This window comes from Blastomyces gilchristii (genome assembly GCF_000003855.2).
Source record: "Blastomyces gilchristii SLH14081 genomic scaffold supercont1.37, whole genome shotgun sequence".
NCBI lineage: Eukaryota > Fungi > Ascomycota > Eurotiomycetes > Onygenales > Ajellomycetaceae > Blastomyces > Blastomyces gilchristii.
Window position 1 is genome coordinate 298,931 of NW_003101646.1, and position 14,426 is coordinate 313,356.

The 14,426-nt window shown below is 45.2% G+C and overlaps 2 protein-coding genes across 3 annotated transcripts; both read left to right on the top strand.

The window, feature by feature from the left end:
* The first annotated feature begins 5,069 nt into the window (after window positions 1-5,069).
* BDBG_09251 (uncharacterized protein) lies at window positions 5,070-8,373 on the top strand. The gene has a single exon (XM_002620383.2). It carries the CDS (start codon window positions 5,967-5,969, stop codon window positions 6,882-6,884), a length of 918 nt encoding a protein of 305 aa, XP_002620429.1. The 5' UTR covers window positions 5,070-5,966; the 3' UTR covers window positions 6,885-8,373.
* A 777-nt stretch (window positions 8,374-9,150) lies between these two features.
* Window positions 9,151-14,368, top strand: BDBG_09252. Of its 2 annotated transcripts, XM_031723926.1 has the most exons (5): window positions 9,151-9,795; window positions 9,983-10,577; window positions 10,967-11,354; window positions 11,415-13,118; window positions 13,976-14,368. In XM_031723926.1, exons 2-4 carry the CDS (start codon window positions 10,303-10,305, stop codon window positions 12,129-12,131), a joined length of 1,380 nt encoding a protein of 459 aa, XP_031581304.1. In that variant the 5' UTR covers window positions 9,151-9,795; window positions 9,983-10,302; the 3' UTR covers window positions 12,132-13,118; window positions 13,976-14,368. The 2 variants fall into 2 exon arrangements, with proteins under 2 accessions (XP_031581304.1, XP_031581305.1); XM_031723927.1 differs by having other exon boundaries at window positions 9,166-9,795; window positions 9,983-11,354; window positions 13,976-14,279.
* The last annotated feature ends 58 nt before the right edge of the window (window positions 14,369-14,426 follow it).

A 14,426-nucleotide genomic window follows, 5' to 3' on the forward strand; every position in this document is an offset into this window, starting at 1 on the left:
ATCAATCCAGCGAGCTCAAGGATTGCTGGAGCTTCCCGCCGCAGTTGTGTTGTGAACTTGTGGTGAGCTCTTCGCTTTCACGTTTCGCATCCCAAGCTTCTAGCTGGGCTCCAGTAAGTGAGCTGAAAATGCGGGCAGAACGCGAGATCCACAAGGCAATCGCCATCACGCCGTGTGACCAGGGAGAAAAAAAAAAGAAAAAAAAAGAAAAAAAAAACACTTGGCCAGATAGGAATATGCTACCACAGAGAAGCGTAAATATAAAGTATAAATAACATTAAGTCGATCACTCTCACAAAACCAAAGACATCTGCTACTATTCCTAATGTCTTGCCCTGTCTAGATGGTTTTTTCTACCGCTTTCTGACTCAGAAATCGGCGCTAAAGGTGTAACTTATATAGCTAGGAGATCACAGCCCAGTCCTACCCATGTTGAAGCGTTTGTTTTATTAAAAAGAATTTCTTGGAGCTGAAGGGGATGAATGACGATGAATCAGTAATGCGCGATGCAAACGGCCCCTGGATTTTCACGAGAAGGGTTTAACCATTGAACGGAGAGATATTTAGTTATTCAGCATTGCCTCTTCAATAAGTAGTTATGGATCAAGGCAAAAAAGTCGCATGGTATAGTTAGGTGCTTCAGGGGCTCAAGGGCCCAGGGCCCTAACACTAACACGCAGCTGAAAATCCTGCAGAGTCGATGACAAGTTGTTGAGATTATTTTCTGCCAATTTTCTGCCACTCTGCTCTGAAAGTCTAGACTCCAACTCAACCTCTCTTTGGTGAGGTGGGGTCCGCAAGGGGAGGAGGCAAAATGGAACCCACAACACAGGAGTTGGGCGGATTCGGCTTGGGCGTTGTTGTGTTGAATACAATACATGACCAAGCCAGGAACTTGAAAGGAAAAAATCGCGGTGGGTTTGAGTCGGTGCAGTGACTCATGAGCGAGGGTTGGGGGTAATCTGCGGATGATGGATGAAAGAGAAGGTGAGACAAGGAAACAATTACGGGTTGAGATCATGAAAAGATATTTCCTGTTGAAGGAGAAGGGGTGTTCCCCGAGTTTTTCGCCTTTTGATTCAAGAGGAGAGAAAAGAGAAAAAGGGAAAAAATCCAAGATTCTTGATAGAAAATAAAGCTATGCGTCTGACAAAAAGAGAGAAGAGAATGGCAGAGAGACCTTTCATCCCCTCATTAATATTGTTTAACAACAGCATGGAAGCTGCCCAACCATAATAACACCCGCACTTCTGAAACATGGTGGGAAATCCTTCACTCTTCTCAATCATGAAACCTGTTTTGCTTTACCATTTCATTTATGCATGCGGCATTCTGTGAACATTTGCAAGCAATACACTTCACTGGCAGGCATGCCCCTCTTGTTCCTCCCACGATTTTACTTTTGATTTACATCCATACATTAACTTACATTATACAAGAGATGAAAAATTGCTACTGTTCTCTGCTATTGAAAACACAAAAGTTGGTGCCTGGAACCAGAAGGTATGCGGAATACCGGCGCATGATTGGCGGGTTTCGAAAGGATTTCCCGAGGTGTCATTCATGGTCGAGTGGCCGTGGTTGATTGGCTGCCAGTCGGCAACACAATAAATAGGCTAGCGAGCTGGAATAAACACCTTGGATGAAACATACATCGCTAATTATTATTTTGATGTTGAAAATCCATTAATCTTCCCTTGGGGCAATTTTTATTGCTATGAAGTAGCCCATCTCATTTCCCCTGAATTTGTGTGTTTTCAGCCTCAGTGAAGGGGGTGTACGTGTCCAGCAATGCGCTGTACCAATCACAAGTTAGCTTCGGAGGTTCTTGAAGAAGAGGCTGAAAATATTCAAAATCGGAAATCCTTCTTCTATGTATGTACTCCGTAATGATCTTTGATTTGACATAGTCTCTATATTACAGTACTGTTCAGAAGCTAATGGTTTTGTGAAATCCTCTCATAGCTAGTACTTGTATACCACCTGATTCCATTGGTGTGCAACTTCGCCGGAGATGCTGTACGCATTCTTATTCTCGTAGTTGTTTGTTCATAGACCATCTGGGTTGAACACATCTCTTCCTGACTTGAAGGGAGGGAGGTACAGCAGTTTATTTCCATTGATACCACCACATCTCTTGATTCAGATCCAGAAATCCAATATCAAAAAGTTATTAAAGTAAATGAACTAATATTCATCAGAAATGAAAGTATGATAGCATTGATATCTGTTAGAATAAACGGATGATTAACATTTCAAAGTTTAACCACTGCCCATCCTTGAAAGTGAGATTCTTCAAAAGGCAACTTGCCACAGCTGACTGCTAACTTACTCAACACACCACTATTCTTAGGATTTTTCACCGCTTAATCTAGCGAGGGCCCTTTCGAGACCGAAGGAATGATCCATTGCGATGGCGGTGTGACAGATCTCTTTATGAGTACGCAGTAACTAGGTTGGGAGGTTACCCTGCTCGCGAATACGACTCTTCTTCTAAGTTTGAACCAAACCTACGCTATAGGGCTGGATATTTATTTCCTGAGTAGGAAATAGGTGTGGGCTGGGCAGCTTTCAAGGTTCCGAGAAAGGCAATAAATAATGCAAGGGCCACGTTTTTCTTCCTCCTCCTCCTCCCCCCCCAAAAAAAAAGAGAGAGAGAGAGAAGAGGGCAAAGCTTTCTGCCACGTGGAAAAAAGCCCCCATTCTGAAGAAATTTTAGGCAGCGGAATTTTTTCGTGTTTGTAATTTTTGTCCCACTCAAAACAACCCTCGGAGGAAATATACAACATGTTTTGTGTTTTATTGTTGTGTTATTCCACGTTCAAGAACAGAGAAAATCATGGCCTGGAGGCTAGCGATTCCACTCTCTCTCGCTGATGCGCGGAAGCTCAGTTCCGCCCGTTGTGAATATTCCAGTCATTGTTACACAACAAACTAGTTCCTGTTCTCTCAATTGATGCCTCATTTTTTTGCCATGTGCGGAAATGATTCAACGCAATTCATTGCATTTCTGAGTCCTCCTACTCATATACATACTATAGATATGTATACATACTCATTTGATGCTGTAAGGTAATCAAACACCTGGAGAAGCATCAAACCTTTAACCCAACAAGAGCCATTCAGAGAAAGAAAAGTAATGATAATAATAATAATAATAATAATGGTAAAAATAACATAAAATAATTGGCATTGTCTATTCAGGTCAGTCCATCAGTTCATGTTCATTCCGTTCGCTTTGCTGTCCTCGCTTCAACACCTGATCTTCTTGCAAGATACCTAATGATTCCTGTTCCGCGGCCCACGTTCTTCGGTGGCTGAGTAACGTTAACCCCGAACTCACCTCAAATTTTCTCACAGCCGCCCGGGGGTCCGTTTCGAAAACGAAAAAATAAAAGGTTTTAAACAGTTTGAGGAATCGGGTCTGCATTCGCGAAACCCTTTTTTGTATGTTTTTCGTTGCCGTCCCCCGTCTTATAGCTGTGTTTTGAATGCATATATACATATCTGTGTGTGCTATTGATAGAAACAGGAGAATGATCTTGGATTAGACCCTGCACAGCATTTTCTTCCATAACCAGGGTGGGTGTGTTTCGACTCGCCGAATAATTTATCCATCCATCAAATCAATTGAGGAATTGAGTAGTCGATTACTGATGTTTTTAGCGTCTCCTTATAACAACGTTCAAGGTACAATATAGCATCTATATCCTTAACAATTTTTCCCTTTTGGAAGGGAGAAGAAGATTGTTCGGTCGTTGACTGCCGAACGAGGGATAAGTGGATGACGTTAAGCGGCCACCCCAAGTTGAGTTAGGCGGGGAGATTGCGCCTGCATAGATTACTCAATTATGCAGCAAGGTTATTAACTAAGTTATGTCATTTTGCTGTCAATTCATCCGCGAAGTGATCTCCGAGATCCGAGATGAGGGGGGGGGGTTTTGTTTTCATATACGCGCTTGAACAGGGGTTTTAAGAAAATCAATGATTAAGGAATGTAGAGAAGGCGGTCGATGTGCGAAGATGTTGGTAGATTCTTCTAGGTCATAGTATTACTTGTTATTCTTCCCATCCCCTCCTAGGATTTAAGGCGCAAAAAAAAGATAGCATTTTTTACCAGGTGGGGGTGCATAACTCCATAACTCCACTCCGGCGATCACGGGAAGGGAAAGGGTTAGCAATGTGATTCTTGCTACAGATTCTCTTTTTTGATCTCGAGAGATTGAATGAAATATGAAATGAAGCACTGATGTTTAGAGAAGAGCGGGGTCGTTTACTTTTATTTTAGTGATGATAATTAATTGGAAGAAAAATGAGCATGTTTCGCGTGCGTGGGTTGGTTTTTGCGTCCTTGTTGATTATTCATCATGAGAACACACGCTGTATGGTTATCTCCGTCACAGCCTCACAGGGCGAAATGGAATATGTCATCACTTTCGCTGAATAATGGCCATCTTATTCATAAGCGGAGTTATTTGAACAGTCAACAATAACGAGGGGAAATCATTAAGCAGTAATCACGCAATTGAAGTGTGAAGTCGCAGTAATGGGATTACTCAGTCCTTGACAGATCAACTATTCGGGCAACCAAGGGATGGGGAGAGGAGATAGAAGTCCGTGGTTGTTGAATCGAACCGAAGTTCGAACCGCAAAATTTGCATAAGTCGTAGTAGGCGTCGTCCTGGCAGGTTATGGGCGACTTTGACATGCGTTGTGCGGAGTAGTTACATGCGGTGAATAAGAGTCGGAAAAGTAAACAGTGCGAATACGCTTGAAATTAGAATTTAATACAGAGAGTAACGTACACTACACTACACTGGTAGTTATTATTATTCCGCAAGGTGCCCGGTGACAAGTCATATCGCATGCGGGTTCCAGGCCTTGGCAAGTACCGAACATGTTACGGCCGTTCGGCTCGGAGTACATGGAGTACGCGTAACTTAATTCCTGTCCAGGTAACCGGTATTAGTATGGATTGAAACAGGGCCTCGTGGGGTGGCTGATATACGCCGGACAGTCGATGATTCGCATACCATACCTACCCGGAGTCTCTTTTGACAGGCAGACAGATAATAATAATAATAATAATCCATCAGATCAATTACTGCGGACACCGGAGCACCGCCAACGAGGCCTCAGCCCAGGCCACGGCAGCAGCGGATTCCAGTGGCTGACACAGCGAGCTCCCGTGGATGGGATCCATGTCAAGCCAAGCATACTCGGGTTTAGAGTTATTATATTTTATTGCTTGAGTAAAAAACGCTAGAGACAGACACCCAGGCAACATTATTAGTAACAGATGGATTACACAGCCAAATACGGCCGTTAATGAGTAATCCAAGGCATGTGCATGTTTTTCTCCGGCAGCCGGTGTTTACGCAGCATTAATGCCGTACGTACGGACAACTAACTAGCTCTGAAGATGATTGATAAACTGCGGCTTGGGGACCAAGTTCCAAGCGCTCAGACTCTCAGGCAACCATCTGCATAAAGATAGCCGATTCTCCCTGTTTTGTTGATTGTTTGTTTGGTTTTCGCTTCCAAAGAAACCTGCTTCATATCATTACATTTGAATCAATTACCAGAGTTGGGGTTGGTCCATTAATTATTATTTTATTATATCCCCCTGCTTTCCCCTTCTCCACGAGAACAACAACAAAAGATAAAAAACAAGAATAATCATCACAATACCATAGTTACCACTCGCCGCGACGCAGCCACCCACCCACCTACCTACCTCGCACTTTCTCACCGCCTTGGCTCTAATTGGACAATCGGCATTGAGCCTGGCCAGACCCAGACTTCCAAGGTTCGGCAGACTTTTTTTGCACGCAACCACTGAGTCATCGCAGCCAACCCTTCAAAAGTGAAGCAAATCCCAACCAACAGCTGGTGCTGCCGCTGCCATCACCACCACATTCCTATCACACACACAACAAGCCAATTCTCTGCCGCTAGAATTCGCCATGTCAACTCTGTCCTCCCCTTTTCCCTCCTGTCCCGCCGCCTCTCTCTTCTCTCCTTTCTCAATACATCCACCTCCAGCAAAGAAGCAACGAAAAATGAGCCTCACCCAGACATACTTCCTCGCCCACACCGCCAGAGCTAAGCTTTCCAGAGAAGCTTCTCGGCCAGACCACGACCTGCGAATCCTCGTAGGCCATGCCAACATGCTTGATTCTCTCATGCTCGAGCTCGCAGACGCAGAAAGGGAACAAGAGAAATGGTTTAATCGCTCTGTTCAAGGTGCTACGGAAAGGCTATCACAGGAGGAGCTGCAGCAGCAACGCAGACACATCAAATGGGCTGATGCACTAGTGGAGGAGCCTGAGGACGACTGGGACCCAGAAGACCTATCTTCTGATTCTGATTCAGATAGCGACGACTCAGATGGCTACGATGAAGAAGACATTTTCTCTTCCTCCTTACTCTCCCGATCCTATCAACAGCCTCAACAGCAAGAGCTACAAATGGAGTTCCGAATACCCTCAACCCCGTTAATCACAACCCGGGAAATACTACGATACGCAGACGAAGAAGAAGCTATAGAGGAAGACGACGAAGGAGACTCTGACGAACTCGCTCTTACACGAACACACTCCCGCTCCCAACAGCAACCGCCCGAACTCCTCGATGATTCCGACGACTCTTCGTCAGAAGACGAATCGGTGCCCAGCACACCTCCACAGCCCACACTCGACTCCTTTAGCGAGAAGGCAGCCGTGGTCACAACCGAGCTATACGCTACAGAAAAACAATCAGAGCCGCCGAAGTTCGCTACTCTATCGTCGTCACCGGCATCAGAACAAACGGCAGCGCTTTTCGAGGACGGGTTTTTCCTCCCTCACCAGCAAGAGGGTCGGACTATGATTGAAGCTTTCTAAATTAATCTAGAATCTCCTCCATAGCCATGAATACTTGAATATCGGCCTTACGACTTTACGATTCTCCTTCTGACTGATTTCCGATTCTGATTCTGAGCGACGTCTTTTTTGATTTTGCCTTTTTCTTAGAGCATTTGCATCAACCGCCATATCTTTTCTTTTGTAAACACGTCGAGCAAGCCGACGACGATGAAATGAGACTTTGGACGGGTTTTGGGTTTTTTCCTTATATCAAAAAGTTCTTTGTTCTCCCGATATACTATCAGTTACCCCTCTTGGCGGCGTTTCAACATCTCCTTTTTATCTAACACAACACCACATCCCCTTTGTCCTCCCACCCTTCTCGTCGTTTCTCATCAGCCAGTGCTTCAACCATAAAACGCATAACCAAACAACCCACTCTCCTCTTCCGCTTCGCTACACTACACTACAAATTTCCGCAAAGACACATATTACATCTATTTTCCACACCTCCTTTTCAAAGCATTAAAGCCAAAACCAACAGATTCTCCCGTCCATTTCGCATTCTCATTCTACTCCACCACGTCTCCCTTCCCCTTCTTTCCCGCTCTCTCGTTTTTCCCCTGTGTGTTTCCCCGCGCTCTCCATCCCACCGTATAAATCCGGTCGATGGTCGAAAGGAGGCGGAGAGAAACGGGCGGGGTTTCAAGGAGATCGGATTTGAGATTGGCCTCGGACCGTGGTTTGGATATTTGGAATTTAGAATTAGGAATTAGGACTGGTTGAGAGCTGGGTTTTCTGACCTTTTTATATATTTCTTCAACATATACATTGATATCTTATATATTGCTATATATTTGAAAAAAAAAAAAATCTACAATTTTGGATAATTGATTTAGTTTTCTCGATCACACTCTTTATCTAAATAAGTGAAATATTTTACCAGATGAGTACGAAATTATCCAAACGATGTGTTTTTCACCACTTACGTCTAACGATCTTTTCCAACAATTTTTTCTTTCGCAAATTCCAATCTACCCAGACAAGGTCGCCACCAAGCTTCGGCCTCGGTACTCCCGGCTCTAGGCGGGAAGATCCTGCTCTAACAATTCCCGCCCCGCCCCGGGGTCTGTAGGGTGGGATCCACCCTGGTACATGTACAGCGTACAGTAAGAAAGAACAACGAGATAGATCATAAAGGACGGGACGAGAGGAGACTCAGGAGAGGAGGTGAAGAATTTGCCCGAAACCGAACAAATCCCCCTCCCCTCTCCTGGGGCAAAGTTCAAAGCGCCTTCAGCCAAAATCGCTCAATTGTGAAAGTGAAATGGGATGAGATAGCAGGAGAGTCAAGTCAAACCTAGAAAGGAGAAAGAAAAAGAATAAAGAATGGGATGGGGTTGGACAGTGTTATCGATAAGAGGTAGAATATAAGTCTCGTTCAGGTGTAATATCTATGTAGTGCATACAATAATAGCTACTCAGGTGGCCTGCGCCCAATTAATTAATATTAATTATTAGTTAGTTACAAGAAAGTTCTCCCACCGGCTGTCATATCAGGCGGGGCCTTTCTTTTTTCTTTTTCAGTTTGATTTGCTTGGGAACCATTCTAGACCGCCTGTCTGACTGACTGACTGACTGACTGCCTGCCTGCCTGCCTATATTCAAATTGCTACAGATGCAAACTGCCCTTCTTGCCGGAGAATATTTCACTTCTACAGAGCGAGTAACTTAGGTACTTTCTTGTCAACTTTATGATCCGCTGGTCGCCGAGATATCTCCGCTTCACCACATCGGGCGGATACAAGTACATGTACATGTACATATATGGCAGGGAGCTCATAAAGAGAAGAAAAAAGGGAAGAAAAAAAAAGGGAATTATTTTGGAAGTTGCTGCCAGCATTATTTACTACATGTAGGCAACATAGGTGCGGCTCATGTCTGCATTCTTCTTCTCATAACCACGTCCCGCTTATTCTCTCATTTTTACTCGCGGGTTGGTTCTGAGAGGCGGTGTGTGTCTGTGTGTGTCTGTGTGTGTCTGTCTGTGTCTGTGTGATTGTGTCAGGGTGTCTTAAGGGTGTTCAGGAGTGGTCTTTCGGGCAGGGGATCCCTTTATTAATGTTGTTCCAATTACCCATTATTCGTTCCGTCGCGGAGGTTCCGCTTAAGACGACGTGTGGCATCTGCAGGGTTGGCGGCTGACTAAAGACGGGTAAAGGTAGACACACGTAGCTTGGCATCTTGGCAAACCTACGCCCTGTCCTGGCTGCCAGTGAGTGGGTGGGGAAGAAAACCCCAGGTCTTGGCAGGTGTGGCTGGCCGTTTGTTTGTCCCCCCTCCCCGGCTACGCTACTTGTTGCTGCAGGCTTTGGGGGTTGGTTCAGCCTCAACATTCAACTTCCATCCATCTTCTATCGTCTATCGTCTATCTTCGCTTGTTTTTTTTTTATCTTGCCCTCCCCTTCCACCTTCACCTCCATCAAACCCATCCATTTTGCACTAGTGCCAGTTGGACAGCTCACGGTGCTTTCGTGTTGATCCCCTCCTCCAACCTCCCTGAAGAGAGCTGATACGTCTCGGTTTCTGCTTCGCTCTCTATTATTCATTCTTCCTCCTCCTCGCCCTTGCCTATCAGCTTTTTATTTTTTTATGTTTTATTTGTTTTTAAGTTGTCCCTTTAGTACAATCTGCCTGCCACACAGTACATTAAATATATATCCCCACCGGTCATCACTCTGAACAATGACAGCCTGTGCCTCAATCATCCTGCTCCAAGTCTTAAAGGAGCTTCATGGTGCCTGACACACCCAAACTGTCTTGTGCGCCCTAATCTTGATTTTCCCACCCTCTGACCTTTTGTCCAAATCCGAGGTTTGCCGCCAATCCTGTAGTCATACCATACCTGCAAGACTCAGACGCTCAGACGCGGAAACTATTATCCTGAGCGGTGAGTTATCCATATACAATCACCACCCCTTTTCGAGTTTCTTGCCTCTCTCTATGCTCCGGATGTGTTTACGCAGCTAGACTTACTAGCAGTTGACAAGGGGGATTCTGGATTGTGCTTGGGAATAATCCGTTTGGGTCACTTTGCACTCTGGAGGCCCTGTTAAGCTGACATTTTTTTCTCTCAGACTTTTATATCCATACTCGTCTTAACCCCCCAATCAAGTATTGGCCACCGGAATTATTTCTGCGCGAAAGATAAAAAAAAAAAAATCCCCATCTCTTCTGATGGTGCATATCTCTTATCGGAGAAGAAACCAAAAGAAGCATTTCGACTGGGTTAGGCTGTAGGATTTGGGATTTCTTTTGTTCACCCGTTTTCCCGTTTCTATCCATATATATATATATCATTACTAAACGCCCCGATTTACACCTTTCTGTGGCTATATCTATCCCATTGACAGGGCATTGAAAAACCGTTTCTCAGGAGTTTGGTACCTATATTCAAATGTCCGAGTCGACGCCTACAAAAAACATTTGGCCTGACACTAGTTCGTCCGCTTTGGGATCAGATGGTACCGCACCATCCCACATAGATGATGCGAGTGTCTCTACTTTAAGTGGCTCAACTGCCATGCCGACCGACGTTTCACCACGGCGGCCATCGGTCCAGTTCAATGTCGAGACCTCTGCGGCTCAAATATCGAAAAAACGGACCGATGGCACAAGGGGAACTTTGAACAGCCGCAGCATCGGCAGATTTCCATCTCCTCCCCCACCAAGGTTAGTTTTCGTCCATTCGTCACTTCAGCGTCTGTTCGTAGTTCGTCACAAAGGAATCATTCCATTTTCCCCGCGTAAATGACGTTTTGATTTCTCCTCGTGGCTTGGCGGTGTGGCTGGAAGAGAGTTTTTGTGATTATTCATCCCACCAATTCGCATACTTTGCACCTTGCCCCTGCGCACTGCGCCTCGGCGTCTGTGGTTTGCCTCCAAGGAGTCCAGGGTCATCCAGTCATAAACCCCAGAAGCAGCTGCAGAGTACAACCAGTGCGACGGTCCATTCACCATTTACAAGCACCAAATAATATTTGCAATATGAATGCATCCCACTCTGACAGCCATGATGAATATCATCCTGATACTACGCTAACACCTTCTCACGATGCCAGTGCTTATAATCGCGGGGTTTCGTTCGACACATTTGACAACCGTGACGCCACCGATTTCTCATTAACGCTCAACTACAAACACAGAGACTACCACCCCACGCGGCGCAGTCGGACATTCCTCTGTGGCACTGATCAGAATGATTATTCCGATTTCGCACTTGAATGGTTAATTGACGAACTCGTTGACGATGGCGATGAAATCGTCTGTTTAAGAGTTGTTGAGAAAGATTCGAAGGTCGCCAGTGACGCAAGCGTGGAAGAAAGAAGATACAGGCAAGAGGCCCAAAAACTGCTTGATCAAGTCATTGCGAAAAATTCGGATGAGAAAGCGATCAGTTTGGTACTGGAATATGCTGCGGGAAAAGTGCAGGAGATTATACAACGAATGGTATGTGGTCGCTTTGTATTTTCCAACTGGTCCTTTTTCTAACCCGACACTGTATTTAAGATCCAAATCTACGAACCTGCGGTGCTCATTGTCGGAACTCGCGGACGCAGCCTGGGTGGAATGCAAGGCCTTCTTCCGGGCTCAGTGTCTAAATATTGTCTCCAACAATCGCCCATCCCCGTTATTGTCGTCCGCCCCTCAACAAAGCGCGAGAAAAAGAAACAGAAACGTCTTGCAAATCCGACGCGGCAAAGGTACAACCATGTCCTTCGATTGAATGATATGAAGAGCGGCCGATTATTTGACAAGTCACGAAGCACTGATAGCATTGTCACAAAGTTACCAGAAGAGGAAGCCGCCGTTGCTCACGCTATAGGGGTGCAGGATATAGGAGGATGTCCCGCGGGCGCTCATACAGGCCGCGGCCCACGGCTATCCTTTTCCAGAGACACCGCATTTAGGACAATTACAGACGACAATGATTATGACATGGACGGGGATAGACGCAGCTCGAGCATTCCTAACTCAGAGTCAACTGCATCCGGCTTGTCGTCCGCCTTGAGGAATCAACGTATCGAAAGCCCGGCTATGACGGACGACGAAGGTGACGAAGACGAGAGAGATACTGGTGGTGATGATAATGATGACAACGAACCTCGCGAACGGGCACATGTCTCGAGCGCTCCTAATGGTAGGCGCCAGCGCAGTTCAGAGGATGCGACAACGACCTCAACACCTCCCAAAAAACCCCCCCCTCGTACCCCATTACCAATGTAACAGTTACAGAATATACGCCCCAATGTTGATGAGCCTCACTGATGGGAACTAATAAACATGTCTGCGGCCACCACGGATGCACGGGAGGGGCAGATATTTTGCTTCGTTCTTAACCTTTAGTTTCGGTTTTTTATTTTTTTGCCTACGTTGTCGTAACCAACGTCTTATATAGGTATTTTTCTGGCGTATCTAATCTTTTAAATAATGATCCCTGCTCAACAGCCAGGTTTCAACCTACGTGACGCGCGGGGGATGTATACATGTGTGCTTGTTTTGCAGTCTTGATATGATACCTCGATGATAAAAACTCCACGCTTGTGTAGTCTATTTCTCCCACATACCTATCTAGGGGATCGCGATGTTTCGCTAGGTTCTCCAAGTATATGGACATACTATGCTGCATTCATGATTATGTGAACTGTTTTATATAGCTGTTGGAATTGAGGGGACGGGGTTAGTTACAAGCTAGGTTGAACGGGGTTGTATATATATATATATATAACTAACTCGTTCATTAGCATTATATTGTGGTTCTATTTCTTCTACTTGTGAGGGACTTGGGGTAGTTAAAGTGGTTTTTTGACACATGGAGATGGATATCCAGGATGGGGTTAATTTGGCTGCCACCGACACTACTACTACCAGTGGGCGGTTTGGTGGTGTGTGAGTGATTGTCCATACATATATATGTAAGGTACATACATAAAACTGCAGCATATAGCTATCTATGTAGCTGGAAACGTTTGTTTTTTTCCTTCCCTCCCCCTTCGACGATCCCTCTTCCCCGTCACACCCGCCGTACTTATCAGCATGGGGATTCCACGAATATAGTAAATCTATACCATAGCATGGAAAATACCCGCCTGCCCGCGCACGCCACGGCATCATGAGTGAGTAAAAGTTAAAATAAATTATTGGAAGAGAAATAATAATCGAGGATGGGGGGTGAAGGGGGGCACCTAACAGCATCAGTTGCAAACGATTTTGGCCAGTACAACTACTGACTGTGCGCTGTTGAGTCGAATTTTTCCTTTGGTCGGGTAAGTTTGATGGGGATGGGAAATGGGAAATGGAGAAAGGCGACGACGATGAAGACAGGATGGCTTTTTGATTGTTGATTGTTGGAGATTAGGGATAGACTGGTGATGGATGCAGACTTCTTCTGTAAGGCTTGAATCACCCGACCCTAGGAATCTACAAGAGGTATCAATCTATCATTTCTCCTATGAAGGACACTGGACAGGATACCGGAACTATCCTGCCTGCTTTGGTAGTTTCCTTCCCTTCCTTCCCTTTCTCCCCCTTCCAGCCTTGATTTGTCCGCGAATATCATTTTTCTAACATGACCACAGACGTCCATCAATTGGATTCGCAAGTTCCATGAAGGACACCTCAAAGGCCCATATTTACCCTGGCATGGGCTAGATGATCTGAGTGATCCGGGCCAAAATTGGCTTTGTCAGATTCGATTTATACATTACCCTCTTATCCCCTGCGTTTTCAAGGCGTGTTATTCCTCTCCGCGGTTATCCAGGCTTCGCTTTGGCTGCTTGGATGCTACAGAGAGAATGACAAAAAGAATATAACTGCTCCAGATAACAATGAGAAAAATGATATTAGCGATCACGCTAAACATAGGAACGTCGCCAGAGTCCGGGAACCACACATCATCATCCGCACCCAAGACGGCCAGCAGCAGCAAGCACCTAACTATAACCAAATTGTCACCATATAGACGGTCACAGTCTAGATCTCCGTGCCTTCCATCCATTGAGCACGGGGCCATGGTAGACATCGGCGAAATTTGGATTGCTCATTTCATCGCTGGGAGAGCCGAATGGAAGCCCCCCTTCTCCGCGGCTTCTACTCCCTCCTTTTTTTTTTTGAGATTGTCAATGGGAAGAAAAGGCCACAGTAGCCTCGGACATGTCAGCCTCGGATGATGTGTAACTGTTGAATGATCGTTTGGGCTCTCATGCCGTTCGCAGCCGTTGGGCCTATGAGCGTGAGGGCTTTGGATGAGGAGGGTGAAAGGTGAAAGGGTTTCGGGAAGAGCATAAAATATGTGATATAGGCGGAGATTGAAACTGTAGGGCAATCTTTTTTAATAAAAAAAATTGTTTTAGCAGACAAGGGACGGAAAGCTTATGTACTACTACTCATCATTGTTGTGGATTCCTTTTTTGTTTTTATTTTAAAAAATAAAAATAAAAATAAAAATAAAAATAAATTTTACACTCCGTTTGTATGGAGGGATCCACTGTTTGATTTCTTCGGCAGGGCTGTAGAAAGATA

What these genes read in the sequence shown, in the direction of transcription:
- BDBG_09251 (XM_002620383.2), top strand. Translation starts at nt 5,967, where the DNA reads ATGTCAACTCTGTCCTCCCCTTTTCCCTCCTGTCCCGCCGCCTCTCTC.
- BDBG_09252 (XM_031723926.1), top strand. Translation starts at nt 10,303, where the DNA reads ATGTCCGAGTCGACGCCTACAAAAAACATTTGGCCTGACACTAGTTCG. An exon ending in CCATCTCCTCCCCCACCAAG is followed by an intron (nt 10,578 to 10,966) that starts GTTAGTTTTCGT and finishes TCACGATGCCAG; the next exon opens with TGCTTATAATCGCGGGGTTT. An exon ending in AGGAGATTATACAACGAATG is followed by an intron (nt 11,355 to 11,414) that starts GTATGTGGTCGC and finishes ACTGTATTTAAG; the next exon opens with ATCCAAATCTACGAACCTGC.